Source organism: Lactuca virosa, chromosome 7 (genome assembly GCF_052849685.1).
Source record: "Lactuca virosa cultivar CGN04683 chromosome 7, Lactuca_virosa_CGN04683_v6, whole genome shotgun sequence".
NCBI classification, from domain to species: domain Eukaryota; kingdom Viridiplantae; phylum Streptophyta; class Magnoliopsida; order Asterales; family Asteraceae; genus Lactuca; species Lactuca virosa.
The window spans coordinates 24,017,376-24,032,325 of record NC_136432.1 but is presented as its reverse complement, the minus strand read 5'-3'; the positions used below and the strand labels follow the sequence as shown (position 1 = coordinate 24,032,325).

The following is a 14,950-nucleotide window of genomic DNA, read 5'->3' as shown; positions in this document are numbered from 1 at the left end:
CCTTACTAGTCCAAGTTAGTGTGCCGGTTAACCACACACGCTCCACCAACGACTTGGTAAGGTACAAAGTGTGAATTTCATGGGTTAGCACCATATTCACATTTTCCTAAAGTAACTAAGATTGGGAATTTATAAAAGGTTTAGTTACTTTATAATATTCATCATACTTTTAATGAGAATTTATAAGTCCTTGTCCTACCCGTTCGGCTAACGACCCTCCACCAGTCAAGCAAGCGGTGGGTGAGAGTGGACACCCATTAAGTTGCCATTTTATAGGCAACAACCTTATACCCACCTTATAGACTGGCTTCGTGAATGAGGCGTACTAGCGGTAAGACGACTTTGATCTTATACATATATATAATAATTAACCATTAATGTTATAAATAGTATAAGGGTTGAATTTTAACTTTTAAAACTCTAAGGGTTTGGAATTAAAGTATATTAAAGTGTGTGTAACTTTACAAATTCCAAAACTTGAGGACAAGTTTTGAAACTATTCAAAACTTTTCATTTCATAACTTATGAATTAAAGGTTCATAAAAATGAAGACTCTTCATTTCCATGTAACTTATGTGTTTTAAGTGTGTGTTTAAAAGAAGTGACCTTTGGATATCCATAACTTGAGGACAAATTATGGACTCCGTTAAAACACATAAATGATCAAGAATTAATCCTAAACAATTCAGCAAATAATTCCTATCATCTTCTAAATTCATAAGAACATGAACATGATCATCAAAGTTTCAAGAATTATATGAACACATACAAAGCATGAAAATTTGATATAAGCTATTGTAAATGGATTAGAACAACCATTACACCAACTAAAACAAGTTTTAAAACACCAAAACAGTTTAGGGTAATGTTTCTAGTCCATTTCCAGCAGCAAAAGTCGAAAATCTGCATTCTGAGGCTCCTACTCGCCGAGTGCACCAACCTACTCGGCGAGTATGATGAGTTTACACATGAACTCGGCGAGTCCCCCCATGGACTCGGCGAGTTCATCAGTCAGACAGCAAAAAAACGACTTTTTATCACTATTTTGCATCAAGTATCAAACAAACAAGCCTAGGCTCTGATACCACTGTTGGGTTTTGAGCATTCTAACACTTCCTAAGTGTACATGCAACCCTATTAAACCTTGGATCTATGTTTGTCTAAGATACATGCAAAATATTATTTTCCAAGGTTTATAACCTATCTAGCATGGCATGGGGTACTTTTAACCATAAAAGAACTAGATGAATTACATACCTTTTGTTGATTGTTGATTCCTTGGAGTTTGAGAGCCAAGCACCAATAATGTGAATGCCTCAAATGGAAATCACAAATCACCACAAACTTGGAAAATGTATGAGAGAGTATACTAACTCTTGATTTTGGCCACCACACTTACACACACATTAGTGTCTTTTTCATGCAACATAAGCTTGTTTATATAGTGTACATGGTTAGGGTGAAACCCTAATAACCCATGTCTTTTCCTCTTCCAAGGATCCATGGGTAAAAGCTTCATGGATCATCCATGGACTTCCATATAAGCTTAGCCCATTCCCAAATGAGTGTTAGCCCACACCATATAAATATAATAGCCCATGATTTAATTAGTCTTCCTTTTAATCACTAAATTAATTCATAATTAATTCAAGATTAAAACTAATTAGGTAACATGACTTTATATTAATATATTATAACTTATAATATATTAATAAATCGTAAGTATACAACTCTCATAAAATTATCCATAACTAGTTTGGGTGAAGTGCAACCCAAATGGACCATGCCGGGTCGGGTCAAGTATATATCAAATAAGTTATGGACTTAGACATCTTATCCAACAATCTTATGGTTGTGTGCTGTCATGATCTGTTAGATCGGTATCCTGGTAGATAGGATGATGTTATGCTTAGTGATCTGCTAGATCTGCTTGATTGTTTGTAGACTGTTATGTGCTTACCTGATATATGTGTACATGTTTGATTGGTAGTTGAGGGTATTCCATCCTAAGGATGATATGACCCCTTGTATGTTGTCTCTGTAGACTGTTATGTGATTATCTGATGTATGTGCACATGTTTGATTGTTAGCCGAGAGTATTCCATCCCGAGGATGATTGGACTCATAGTATGTGGGCATTCTAACCTGATGGTTGTGGGCCGAGAGTATTCCATCCCGAGGATGATTGGACTCATAGTATGTTGGCATTCCAACCCGATGGTTGAGGGTCGAGGGTATTCCAACCTGATGGTTGATTGGACCCATAATATGTTGGCATTCCAACCCGATGGTTGAGGGCCGAGGGTATTCCAACCTGATGGTTGATTGGACCCATAGTATGTTGGCATTCCAACCCGACGGTTGAGGGTCTGGGGTATTCCAACCCGATGGTTGATTGGACCCATAGTATGTTGTTTGTTATTATATGTGTATTGTTGTGTATGGGTATTTGGGGGTAACTCACTAAGCCTTCGAGCTTGCATTTATGGATTATTGTTTCAGGTACTCCAAATGATCGCGGGAAGGTGAAGGCGTGACCGTACACATCCACACATGTTATGATATGAATTTCTGGGATCCTCTGATGTTTAAACTATTTTGAAAGCAATTTTGTATTACATAGCGGTTTTTTGATGTTTGAAAAAGTTTTAAATTTTTATGGATGTTACAAAATTGTTTGCAAGTTATGCAAAAATGGATTATTTTCAAAAGCAATGGATTTGCTTACTGAAATGATGGGAAATAATGCTCATGTTGTAGGTTATGGGAAGCACTGACTTTGGATCACGAAGAGCATTATTTTAATGAGATTAATTTGAGTACTATGTAAATATTGTTGAGTTTTATTTCAAAAATAGTTTCAAAAACTACAAAATGGCAAACGGAAGACTTATGATTTTCGAAAATAACATAAACATTTATACCCACCAAGGATCATCTTGCAAGTTATAGAAAGATTTAAACACCAACCATAGAAAGGAAGAAGAAATAACAACCTTTGTTGTTCTTTGGGTCCTCTTGGGAGGCTTGGAAGTTGATGAAGAATGTGGAACCTTTGAGACACCAACAATGACTCAACTTGATGTAGATGCTAGTCCATAAACTCTTAAACCCTTAAGCTTTAAGGACAAAACCAATATGAACTTAAAGAGTACATGTAAAAACAAGTAATCTCAAGTGTTCTTAATTAATTAAGAGAAAATGAGAGGGAGAGAAATAATTTCGGCCATGGGAGGAAAGAAGCACCACCAAGAGTGCAAGACACTAGCTATTTGAAGCATGAACTTAATGTAAATGTCTTTATCCAATAAGCACTTTAAACAAACTTGTCCCCATGCATGCACCATGCTTTATTTCTTTTGATTTAACTAAGAAGAAAGCCATCGCTTTTTATTTCTCCCTCGTTTTCGGCCATCATGAAGAAAAAAGGAAAAAGAAGTTTATATTTTATAAACTCAAAGTTTATAAGATATAAACTTTATCTTTTGTTAAAAGACAAAAGGCTTACCTAATCCAAATATGTAGATTTTTGAGTAGGTTAGAGATTTATATGAATATAATGAAATAATTGAAGACTTAAACAACATGACAATAGCAACATTGTTAATATGTGACTTGAAATTTGGTGACAGGAATGGATAACCCGACTCCATAATAATCTTTTATTCCTGCCCATGGACGTAGGTCACATCGACCGAACCATATATTGTTTCTGTGTAACAAACACTAAACGTTGTGGCATTGCTCAATTGATGCACTAACACTCTACATGTATTAGGTTGTCAACGAATCTTTTCCGTAAGCAACTTCGATTGGCGTTTGTGTTTTAACTCGTTTACTTTTGGATTCATTGTGTATATCTAATAACTTAATAAGGTTATTGACTACACAACAAAGGCAGTCTGTCAAAAGACTCCAATTCAACCCCAACCCATGACACGTGTCTCTAGTTGGATCATTTACACCACTACTCATTTTCCTTTTCCTTTTTATTTGTCTTTACTATTTTGTGGATGTTACCAAATGCCAACTCCTATATGATCAATTCCATCCCTTCGTTAACCCATAAGGAAGAAAACAACAATACGTGACCTGCCTTGCATGCCAGAACCACCAAATAAAACATCAAAACACACATACACACAGTCACGCACACAGAGCAAAAGATGGGAGACATACACCACTTTCCTTTATTTGAAACCAAGCAAGCTAAAGGAAGAACCTTATTCAAGGTTTATGCAGCATCAATGGCGATGGCTATATGTTTGATATGCGTTTATAGAGCAACCCACACACCCGAAAAGGGCAAAACCGGAAGATATTTATGGATTGGATTGTTCATGGCTGAGCTATGGTTCACTTTCTACTGGCTCATAACCCAGTTGGTTCGATGGAATCCAGTCACACACCAGACCTTCAAAGACCAACCCTCTCTCAAGTCTCTTAATTTCTGAATTATTATCCACAATCTTATCTTCAACATGTGGCTGTTGTGATGTTAATGTTGTCTATTTATGTTTGCAGGTACGAAAACGTGCTTCCTGGTGTTGACATATTTGTCTGTACAGCCGACCCAGTAATAGAGCCGCCATTAATGGTGATAAACACGGTGTTATCCATGATGGCATACGATTACCCACCGGAAAAGCTCAACATTTATGTCTCCGATGATGGTGGATCAGCGTTAATGTTCTATGCACTTCTAGAAGCTTCTCGTTTCTCCAAACACTGGCTACCCTTTTGCAAAAGGTACAAGATTGAGCCACGTTCACCCTCAGCTTACTTTGCTCATGCATCTCCTATCAACAATGAATGGTCATCTATCAAGGTCAGACCTCGCAACATAATTACATAAATAATAAACTAGTATCATAAATTAATAATTATATTTTATATAACCAAACAGAATAAATATGAAGAAATGAGGAAACGAATAGATGACACCACAAGTTTAGGGAAAGTGACAGAAGAGATGAGAAAAGAGCATAAAGGGTTTCAAGAATGGGTTTTGGGTTCAAACAAAAATGACCATCAGGCTATTATCCAAGTACGTCACATTTTTCACATACTACATGTTTTTTTTTTTAAAAAAAAAAAAACAGAACTTATATACTATTTATAAACTTTTATATATAGATACTAATTGATCAAAGAGATCCTGAAGCAAGAGATACAGATGGGAAAAGTTTGCCAGGTTTGGTATACGTGGCACGTGAGAAGAGACCTGCAAGGCATCATAACTTCAAAGCAGGAGCCATGAACGCTCTGGTAATCTATTTAACACATCATTCATGTATGACAAAAAGAACATGAATTGAAGATTTAGTGGATTTACTCATTTGTAAATGAATCAACAGATACGGGTGTCATCAAAGATAAGCAACAACCCAATTATTCTAAATGTAGATTGCGATATGTACTCAAACAACTCAGAATCTATACGAGATGCCATGTGCTTTTTCATGGATGAAGAAAGGAGCAAAAATATTGCATTCGTACAGTTTCCACAAAATTTTGATAATCTTACAAGAAACGATGTTTACAGCAATTCTCTAATGGTCATCAATGATGTAAGACTGTTTCTTTTTAGACTGAATGAACTGTCTGAATGTAAGTAAATGACCATATTACCCTTTTGATAAAGGTGGAGATTGGAGGTTTTGACTCTTATGGGGGGTGCCTATATGTCGGAAGTGGTTGCTTTCACAGAAGAGATACTCTCTGTGGCAGAATCTATACCCTAGACTCAAAAATTAATTGGGAGAAACAGAATCATAAAGAAATTACAGAAAGTATTGGCGCGATCGAAAACGAATGCAAAATTCTTGCAAACTGTAGCTATGAACACAGCACTCAATGGGGAAAAGAGGTCTCTCTCTCTCTTTCTCTCTCTCTCTCTCTCTCTCTCTCTCTCTCACACACACACACACATTGCAGTATATATCTAACTGTATACTTACAGATGGGATTAAAGTATGGATGTCCCGTTGAAGATATTATTACTGGACTTTCCATAAAATGTAGAGGTTGGAGATCTGTCCACTTAAACCCAAAAAGAAAAGGGTTCTTAGGACTTGCTCCAACTACATTGTTACAGACACTTATACAGACAAAAAGATGGGCAGAAGGTGACTTCCAGATATTCTTATCCCAATACTGCCCCCTTGTATTCGGGCACAACAAAATTCCACTGAGACTTCAAATTTCTTATTGCTGTTACCTCTTATGGGCTGCAAATTGTTGGGCTACGCTATATTACGTTTCTGTCCCTTCTTATTGTCTCCTCGCACACATCTCTCTATTCCCAAAGGTTTGACTTTTCAAACATTTCGAAATCAACAACTTACATTTCTTTTTTACTATAATATCATTCATATGTTTGATTGTGTTGAACTATTTATGCAGTTATCAAGCTACTGTTTTCTACCTTTTGCATATGTATTTGTTGGAAAATACGCCTACAGTTTGGGGGAGTTTTACTGGTTAGGGGGGACAGTAAAAGGTTGGTGGAATGACCAAAGAATGTGGTTGTACAGAAGATTAACTTCTTACCTTTTTGGATTCTGTGATGTCGTCTTCAAGTCAATGGGTTTCACCACTTCTGGTTTTGTCATCACATCAAAGGTTTCTGAAGAAGATACTTTACAGAGATACAACAAAGAGATCATGGAATTTGGTGCCACGTCACCAATGTTCAACATCTTATCAACACTTGCACTCGTTAATGTTCTCAGTTTTGTTAATGGAGTAAAGATGGTGGTTATGGATTTAGACATTAATGGTTTTAGTGAATTAGGGGCACAGATGGTTTTGTGTGGTTTGATAATTCTCATTAACATTCCTTTATATGAAGGGATGTTCTTTCGCAAGGATAATGGTAGCATGCCCTCTTCTGTTACCTTTCAGTCAACTATGTTAGCTGTATTATTTTGTACATTAGCCATTATTTAGATTCCAATATGTAAAAATATTATTGTTTGTTGAAATGTAAGGGTAAAATGGTCATTTATTCTTATTAAGACGGTTTATTTAGTCCAGAAAAGAAACAAACTTTATTTATACAACAAACACTTAATCGATACAGACATCATTACAATTTCCTTGTCACAGTCTGGAGTGACTCATCCTTGAAGATGGCATGAGCTCAAGAACAAGCGCGGATGCTCCTCCACCCCCATTGCAAATACCAGCAACCCCAAACTTTCCATTATTTTCCCATAATACCCCTAGCAAGGTAACCAAAATCCGAGCTCCACTACAACCTAATGGATGCCCTAACGATACAGCTCCACCATGAACATTAAGTTGTTCATCACCAATTCCTAACAACTTCTTGTTAGCCAAAGCCACAACCTACAATTCCAATTTCCAAATCACGAATTCATCAACACAAAAACAATAAAAAAGTAAGGATTTTAGTTAATTTGACACATGAATGAATACTTACAGAAAAGGCTTCGTTTATTTCATAGTAATCAATTTGTGAAGATTTTAATCCAGCATTTGAAATAGCTTTTGGTATTGCAAGAGCTGGAGCAGTTGGAAATAATTCAGGGGCTTGAGCAGCATCAGCAAAACCTCTTATTCTAGCAATCACTTTTAATCCAAGTTCTAATGCCTTTTTTCCACTCACTAGCACTAATGCAGCTGCTCCATCACTGTGCATTCATCATCTTATAAGAAACAGTGACACAGTGACAATAACAGTGACAGTGACAATGTCAGTGACAGTATCAGACCTTATACTAGAAGCATTGCCTGCAGTGACTGAACCACCTTCAACCTTGAAACTAGGTCTTAAATTCCTCAACTTTGTTTCATCAAACTATACACAAAAAACAAATTATCCACAACATTACTCCATAAATAATCTACATAAAGACTAATTACCTTTGTTAAACCTTCATCTTTATCAACAATTGTAGTTCCTTTCCCTCTTCCCAAAGAAACTTTCACCTACACGAGAAAGTAGAAACCACCATGGTAAGATAATTTAACCTATGCCACGTCATCATCTTGTTGACCATAAAGTTTGACACTCACCGGAACTATTTCCCATTTGAATGCACCTTTCTTTTGTGCAGTGATTCCTCGGTTAAAACTTCTAACAGCATAATTATCTTGATCTTGTCTTGTTATCTTGAAGCTTTCAGCACATAACTCACCACAAACTCCCATTCCAAAGTCATTGTAAACATCCCAAAGACCATCTTTGACCATGCCATCAATGATAACATCATGTCCTAGTCGAGATCCCTTTCTGTTAATTTAATTTAATACATGTCATCAATAATATCATAAAAATTACAAAATGAGATGTATATTTAACAGTTGAGACTAACCTTGATCCTGCTACATATTTAGGTGTATTAGACATGCTTTCCATGCCACCAGCCACTACAATATCATTGGCACCAACTTGAATGCTTTGTGCTGCGATCATTGTTGCTGAGTTGGAAAAACAGAATTCGTGTTATATGATTATAAATAATTAAAAGCATTTGAGTCAATAATCGTAAGACTAACCTTTCATCCCAGATGAACATACTTTATTAATAGTTGTACAAACGACTGTATTTGGTATGCCTGCACCTAATGCAGCCTGTCTTGCAGGAGCTTGACCTAAGTTTGCACTCAGGACATTTCCAAAGAAAACTTCTTGGACTAGTTGTGGATCAATGTTAGCCCTTTTTAGAGCACCTGCGGTGTTAGAAGGTCATTTTAGGGTTATAGTATATTACACTTGAAGCTCAAGGGATATAAGTAAAGAGAAATATGGTAATTGGTAACTCACATTCAATGGCTATGGATCCAAGCTTGGTTGCGGAGAGAGATGAAAGAGAACCAAGGAAGTCCCCCATAGGTGTTCGTGCAACACCCACAATACAAACATCTGTGGATCAAATTCAGTACAAAATCAGAACAGAAAAGCTTTAAAAATGTTAAAATTAATACAATCATTTGGGCAAGCAAGTAATTTCTCTATTCGTGGATCAAATTCAGTACAAATTCAGAACAGAAAAGCTTTAAAAATGTTAAAATTAGTACAATCATTAGGGCAAGCAAGTAATTGCTCTATCCGTGTCAACTAAGAAGCAGAGTATGACAAGAAAAGAAAGGATTGAAAGGTACCTCGAGGGTTAATTTGATCGGTATGAGCCATGATTTAGAGAGAATTCTGCAAAAAAGAACAAACTACAGAAAGGGAAAATTGAGCGTAAAAAGGATGGATGACAAGCTGAGAGTGTGTGGAATCCCAATCAAGAAAGGTTTATTGGGAAGAAGAAGTTCGGTGGAGACGATTGTCCTGTTGGAACTTGAAACTTGGAAATGGAAAAGGCTGAGGTTTCTTCTATCTACTATTGCACCGGTATAAGACAAAACACATTGAATTTCATTATTTTACGTCGCTTTTATGCTCTGTATTTTTCGGTCCTCCATATTCATGTATTCAGAACTGTTACATTCATTTCTGGTAGATTTAAAGTCAAATATGGATAACCAGATTTTTTTTAAAAATTTTTTGGTTACTAAAGATTTATTCGTCCATTCAAAATTTAATTTGTTTTCGATTTATTATTAGTATCAAAGTTCAAATATGAATATCAGATCTGTAGGATATGAGATGTTTATAAATTTTGAGTTATGTATCCCACAAAAATAGGCTCACAATATTGTTGATCACCATCCTTTTGTTTTTCGTTTTTCGCGGTCAGATTCTCCAACGTTCCACCTTCCTCATTTGGTAAACACAGATAGGGGGGAAGGGAAAGAGAGATTCTTGATCATGTCTCTTATCTTCTCCCGTATTATAATTTCCAATTACCCTACACTTCACGGAAGCCAACACATTCATATATATTGAGACAAACACACGAATTGAAGCAGCCCACCCTTGGAGGTATATATATATATATATATATATATATATATATATATATATATATATATATATTAAAGTTTAGTTATAATATCAATTCAATTCATCTTAATTTCTTTGTCTGTGTCAAACCCTAGCCACATTTTCATGCTTGCTAAATTCTCTTCTCTTTTTCTGTTATACGATTTGACGATGAATATGTAATGTGGATGATGAAGGTGGATATATTATACATAGGTAAATATAATGTTTGGTTTTCAAGCAAGAAACCGCCAAAATGCGGCTGCTTCTCCAGCACCGACGTCGTCCACCGACCCATCCTTGCCAAGTACATCATCATCAGCAGCAGCAGTCGGAGAGATTGACACCGCTGCACCTTTTGAATCCGTTAGGGCCGCTGTCACCTTATTTGTTGAAGCATCCCCCAAAGTCGACAAACCTGTCATCAAGAAACCAAGACCTAATTTAGAGGAGGTGACAATTAATTAATCAATTTCCTATCATACATTATAATAACAATCGATCGATCAATCCTGCATGGGGTACTCTATCTATATCATAACAATTAGTCTTGTTCATTATAAAGAGTGTTTTAGGGAAGGAGGCACAGCTGCATTGGATCCTCAAGGAGATCGATAAGCATAAAGAATACGTCAAAACTGCAGAAGCAACAAAAGAGAAAGCGCTTCGGGATCTGGACAAGGCTAATAAGACGTTGCAGGAGTTAACCAACAAACTAGAAGCAGCAAGCGAATCCAAACATGCATCAATTCAGGAAACCGAAGCTGCAAACATTCGAGCCCATGAACTTGAACAACTAAAATCCACTGAAAACCAAGCAGATGACGAAGCTAGGCAAGAAACAATCAACAACGAAAGAAACCAGTATAAAGTCGCTGCCAATGAACTTATTGCCACCAAGCAAGAACTTAACAACCTTAAACGGGAATTCGATATTGCATTAGAAGCAAAGTTGGCTGCCGTTCAACGAGCTGCTGAGGCTCAACATGCTACACAAATCAACCGAAAGAAAATAAAACAGCTCTCAAAGGATGTTGTTGACATGAGTGTAACACTTGAACGCGTCAAATTTGCTTCTGCTAAAGCTGAGGAAGACTACGCAAATCTTATGGAAGGAAAGGAAACGCTCTTGGAGTCCAAGAAGAACGCAAAGGAAGACACTGATTTAATGATTCAAAACCTAAGAAAAGTATCCGAGGAGGATCCGGGGAATATAGAAAAAAGACTCGAAGAAACAACAGGAGCAATTAACGTATTAGAGGAGCAACTGAAGGAGGTACGTGCTGCAGATATGGAGCTTCTTAGTAATGCAAATTCAGAACTTGATGATGCAAAAAAGAGACTTGATGAAACGAAGGAAGAAGAGACATCTCTTAGAGATTTGGTGGAGTCATTGAAACAGGAAGTTGAGGATGTGAAGAGGGATATTGCTGTGTCACGGGAAGAAGAGATAAAAAGAGAGCAATTGCAAGGTGAATTAGACAAAATCGAACTTGAAGTCAAAGACGCCATAACAGAGAAAACCAAAGCAACAAACGAGGTAGACGAATTGGAACTCAAAATACGTGAAATGTTGTTGGAAGCTGAGAAGGCGAGAAAGGAAGAAGAGGAAATGAAGAGACAAGTGGAAAACCTTTGGAGGGATGCTCAATGGTCGGAGGTGGAGATAAAAGAAGCTGAATCGAAGCTGGAAGTTGCAGAAAGAGAGGTTGAAGAAGCGAAAGCACAACAGGAGCTTGCGAATGATCAAATACGCAAAAGGTCTTGTACGGAAGGGTTAACTGATTCCAAGTCTGATAACATGATTATGTTATCGATTCAAGATTTTGAAGCTTTGAATAAAAAATCTGAGGAAGCAATAATTGAGGCTGATACAAAAGTGGAAACTATTATGGCTGAGGTGGAAACAATCAAAGAAAATGAGAGAGGAATCCTTGAAAAGCTGGAGAAAAGCATGGAAGAACAAAAGGAAATCGAAGAAGAAATTAGTAAAGCTGAGAAAACAGCTGAGGTGGCTGATGCAGCAAGACAGACAGTAGAAACTGAACTCAACAAGTGGAGAGAAGAAACCAAAGGATCATAAATTTGGCCCAAAATCACTTATATATAAAGAGTTGGAATTAATCTAGGATTAGAAAAATTAAACAAGCTTCTTTTCCTTCGTTGATTTTCTTGTATCATATTTCATCATTTGTTCTAGTTATAAATAGAAAATGTTGCATTAGCATGGATGTTGATTTGTACTTGTTTTGTCAATATACTTGGAAAATGAAAAAAGATACCTTCTGCAGTCGTCATGCACTAGAGCTTTACTATCAATCTCAACTAAGAAATGGTTTAAGTGAAAAGGGATGTCTATTAATTCAAATTGTTTTATGTCGGTTAGTAGATTAATTGGAAATAAAAGAAGACGAGAAGCGCAAAAGGAAAAAGATCAGAAATGGAGTGTATAATTTTGGGGCAAAAAATTTGATCTAGAATTATAAAAAACTAGGTTATAACCGTGTACCACACGGGAACAACATAAAACAACTTTGAAAGTAATAGACGTTTAACAATTAATAATATATTTGCAATGTGTTTTAAAGATATAAGAAGCATTCTTTATGTCTAGAATAATGATAAAATGATTATGTTTTATAATTTGATATAATTATATAAATTGAAAAAAAAAACATAGACAATCAATAATGGAAATAACATTGTTTTATTTAAATTTTTAAAGTAAAATAATAATATAATAATAATACATTAACACAAATCGATAAAAATAGAAAAAGTATTAAAGTATAATTCTCGTCATTTCTAATTTTGGTCCTTATTTTAAGGTTATGTACCAATTTCGTCCTTATTTCTAGGTTCCAGTGATCAAAATCGATATGAAATCTACAAATTAGGATCAAATTAAAAGATGGATAATGAAATGAAACTACACTGCTATATGAGCAGAAAACGTATTCCCATTCACTATGGTTTTTTACCAAACATAATCATCTAAAGCCTGATGGTTGTATCTCTTCAATAAAAAGATATAAAAAAAGTAAATATTAAATAGAGTAATTACATCTAGTCACAACAATGGGTAAGGTTGAGTTATGGCCAACACAAGATCCTACAGAGAAATCATAAAACAAACATCACCAAGTATTTATATAACAAAATTAATATATGATTTATTATTTAATCATTATATTGATTTTGTATTTTGATTTTGGATTCTTTAACATATTAACAAAAAATATTCTATTCAATTTATTAAAGAGTTTATAAACATCAAAATCTAACCAACATCCCATTTTTTTTGGATATTTTCCAATTTTATAGAACTGCCTAAAAGAATAAAATTAAATAAATAGTTGTAAAAATAGTAGAATCTCACATATCCTATTCATCATTTTTGACCTATCCTATTCATCATTTTTAGGGGACAAAGGTTACTATCATTACCACCAATGTGCAACGCAGCAGTATTAATAAGAAAAATATGTTGAAGTTCAATGCCTTGATAAGGTAAGCAAAGCAAAGTACGTTGTGTTGTAACACGCAAGCATAACCATACATATTATATATTGCATAAAGAAACTTAAATCACAAAGAAATAAATTAAAGTTTGATGCTATAATAAAATATAAACCAAAAAAATGAAAATATTCGTCATTTTTTTATAAACCATCTTTTTTTTAAATGTAAGTATAAAAAATACATACCATAATTCCATTAAAAAAATGTCTTTTGCTGCGAAAAAGACCCACCTTAAATCGCATGAGAACCAAAAACATACAATATCTAATCTTCATGTCTCATTTTCGAGTTAGAAGTCATTAATGCATAAAGTGCAACCCCACTTTGAGGCATCATATATAATATTCCTTATCATCACATGCATCATATATAATATTCCTTATCATCACAGTAAAAGACCTTAATTGCTCCAATTTTTCAAACAATTTGAATTGTTACAGAAAAGAGAGTTATACCATTCGATTTCAATTGACTTACATCTTCATTGACTAACACAACATGTATTTGAGAAAAAATCATATTCCTATAACATTCCGAAAAAGACCAAAATACCCTTTCATAATTTTTACTTCACCAGTTATTTAAGACATCATACTTGACACAATTAAGATTAGCATTTTTGTTACACCAAATATATGATCCATCAAAATCCATAAAATGACCGAAATACCCTCTTATAATTTTATTGCACCAATCCTTTAAAAGATTAGACCAAACCTTTTTTTTCTTGTGCCAAGCATAGTCACGGTTCTTGCACCTAATGAGAACAAACCTATAAAAACTGACATATCCCAAAAAAGACCATTTTGACCTTTAATCTAATTTTTGCACCAAAGCTTTCAAACTCTATAATTCTTCAATCTGCATCTGCCATTTTTAATTTTCACCATAATTTTTTTTTGTGCCCTATGCTTATTTTATTACACCTGATCATATTTTTTTTCTATTTTTATTGACTCGTTTATTCCAGAAAAACCATATAATACTAAAATTATAAGCCAAAAAAACCTTCAATTTCCCAGACATCTTCAAATTAATAACCCCAATAACAACAATGCATCCTAGACCCCTTTAGCTCAAATAAATTTCTGACAATCTTTCAAAAAATAAATTATTTTCTTTTTCAACCGAATCCTTATTTCCTTCTCACTTCATTATTAAACACCAAGTAACCATCCGTTTACCCTATCAACTTAAGTATTATATCTTCAAAAATATTCAAAATCACTTTGGTGGAAGAGTTATTACCTTTCTTAAAAAGCTTGTAGTTCCTTTCTTAGGGAAAATCACTTTGTTGGAAGAGTTACTATAAACTTTGTTTATATAATAAACTCAACCATCATCTTCATCAGTGAATCTGTAACATCCGGATTCCCAGGTATCTTATTTTAAGTATTTATCTTGAGTTTTAGGGAGGGACTCGGCGAGTAGGCGCTCAGACTCGCCGAGTAGGATCGCGAATTCTTGTCTGGATTAATGATCGGCCTCGACGAGTCGATGCGCGGACTCGACGAGTCCGCGCTGTAA

General features: G+C 35.1%; 3 protein-coding genes across 4 annotated transcripts; 2 read left to right on the top strand and 1 right to left on the bottom strand.

Moving 5' to 3' along the window:
- The first annotated feature begins 4,024 nt into the window (after positions 1–4,024).
- LOC145124703 (cellulose synthase-like protein E6) lies at positions 4,025–7,353 on the top strand. The gene is made up of 8 exons (XM_079060145.1): positions 4,025–4,438; positions 4,525–4,828; positions 4,907–5,047; positions 5,137–5,268; positions 5,358–5,570; positions 5,645–5,869; positions 5,963–6,310; positions 6,406–7,353. Exons 1-8 carry the CDS (start codon positions 4,167–4,169, stop codon positions 6,949–6,951), a joined length of 2,181 nt encoding a protein of 726 aa, XP_078916271.1. The 5' UTR covers positions 4,025–4,166; the 3' UTR covers positions 6,952–7,353.
- Positions 6,989–9,457, bottom strand: AACT1 (Thiolase family protein). Its single transcript, XM_079060148.1, has 9 exons — positions 9,133–9,457; positions 8,795–8,893; positions 8,527–8,700; positions 8,343–8,448; positions 8,044–8,260; positions 7,891–7,956; positions 7,740–7,825; positions 7,448–7,658; positions 6,989–7,353 (listed from the first exon to the last, which is right to left on the bottom strand). The coding sequence occupies exons 1-9, from the start codon at positions 9,161–9,163 to the stop codon at positions 7,105–7,107; spliced, it is 1,239 nt and encodes a 412-aa protein (XP_078916274.1). The 5' UTR covers positions 9,164–9,457; the 3' UTR covers positions 6,989–7,104.
- A 153-nt stretch (positions 9,458–9,610) lies between these two features.
- Positions 9,611–12,124, top strand: LOC145124704 (putative WEB family protein At4g17210). Of its 2 annotated transcripts, none has more exons than XM_079060147.1 (3): positions 9,611–9,901; positions 10,118–10,354; positions 10,467–12,124. In XM_079060147.1, the coding sequence occupies exons 2-3, from the start codon at positions 10,127–10,129 to the stop codon at positions 11,982–11,984; spliced, it is 1,746 nt and encodes a 581-aa protein (XP_078916273.1). In that variant the 5' UTR covers positions 9,611–9,901; positions 10,118–10,126; the 3' UTR covers positions 11,985–12,124. The 2 variants fall into 2 exon arrangements, with proteins under 2 accessions (XP_078916273.1, XP_078916272.1); XM_079060146.1 differs by having other exon boundaries at positions 10,099–10,354.
- Positions 12,125–14,950: the final 2,826 nt, after the last annotated feature.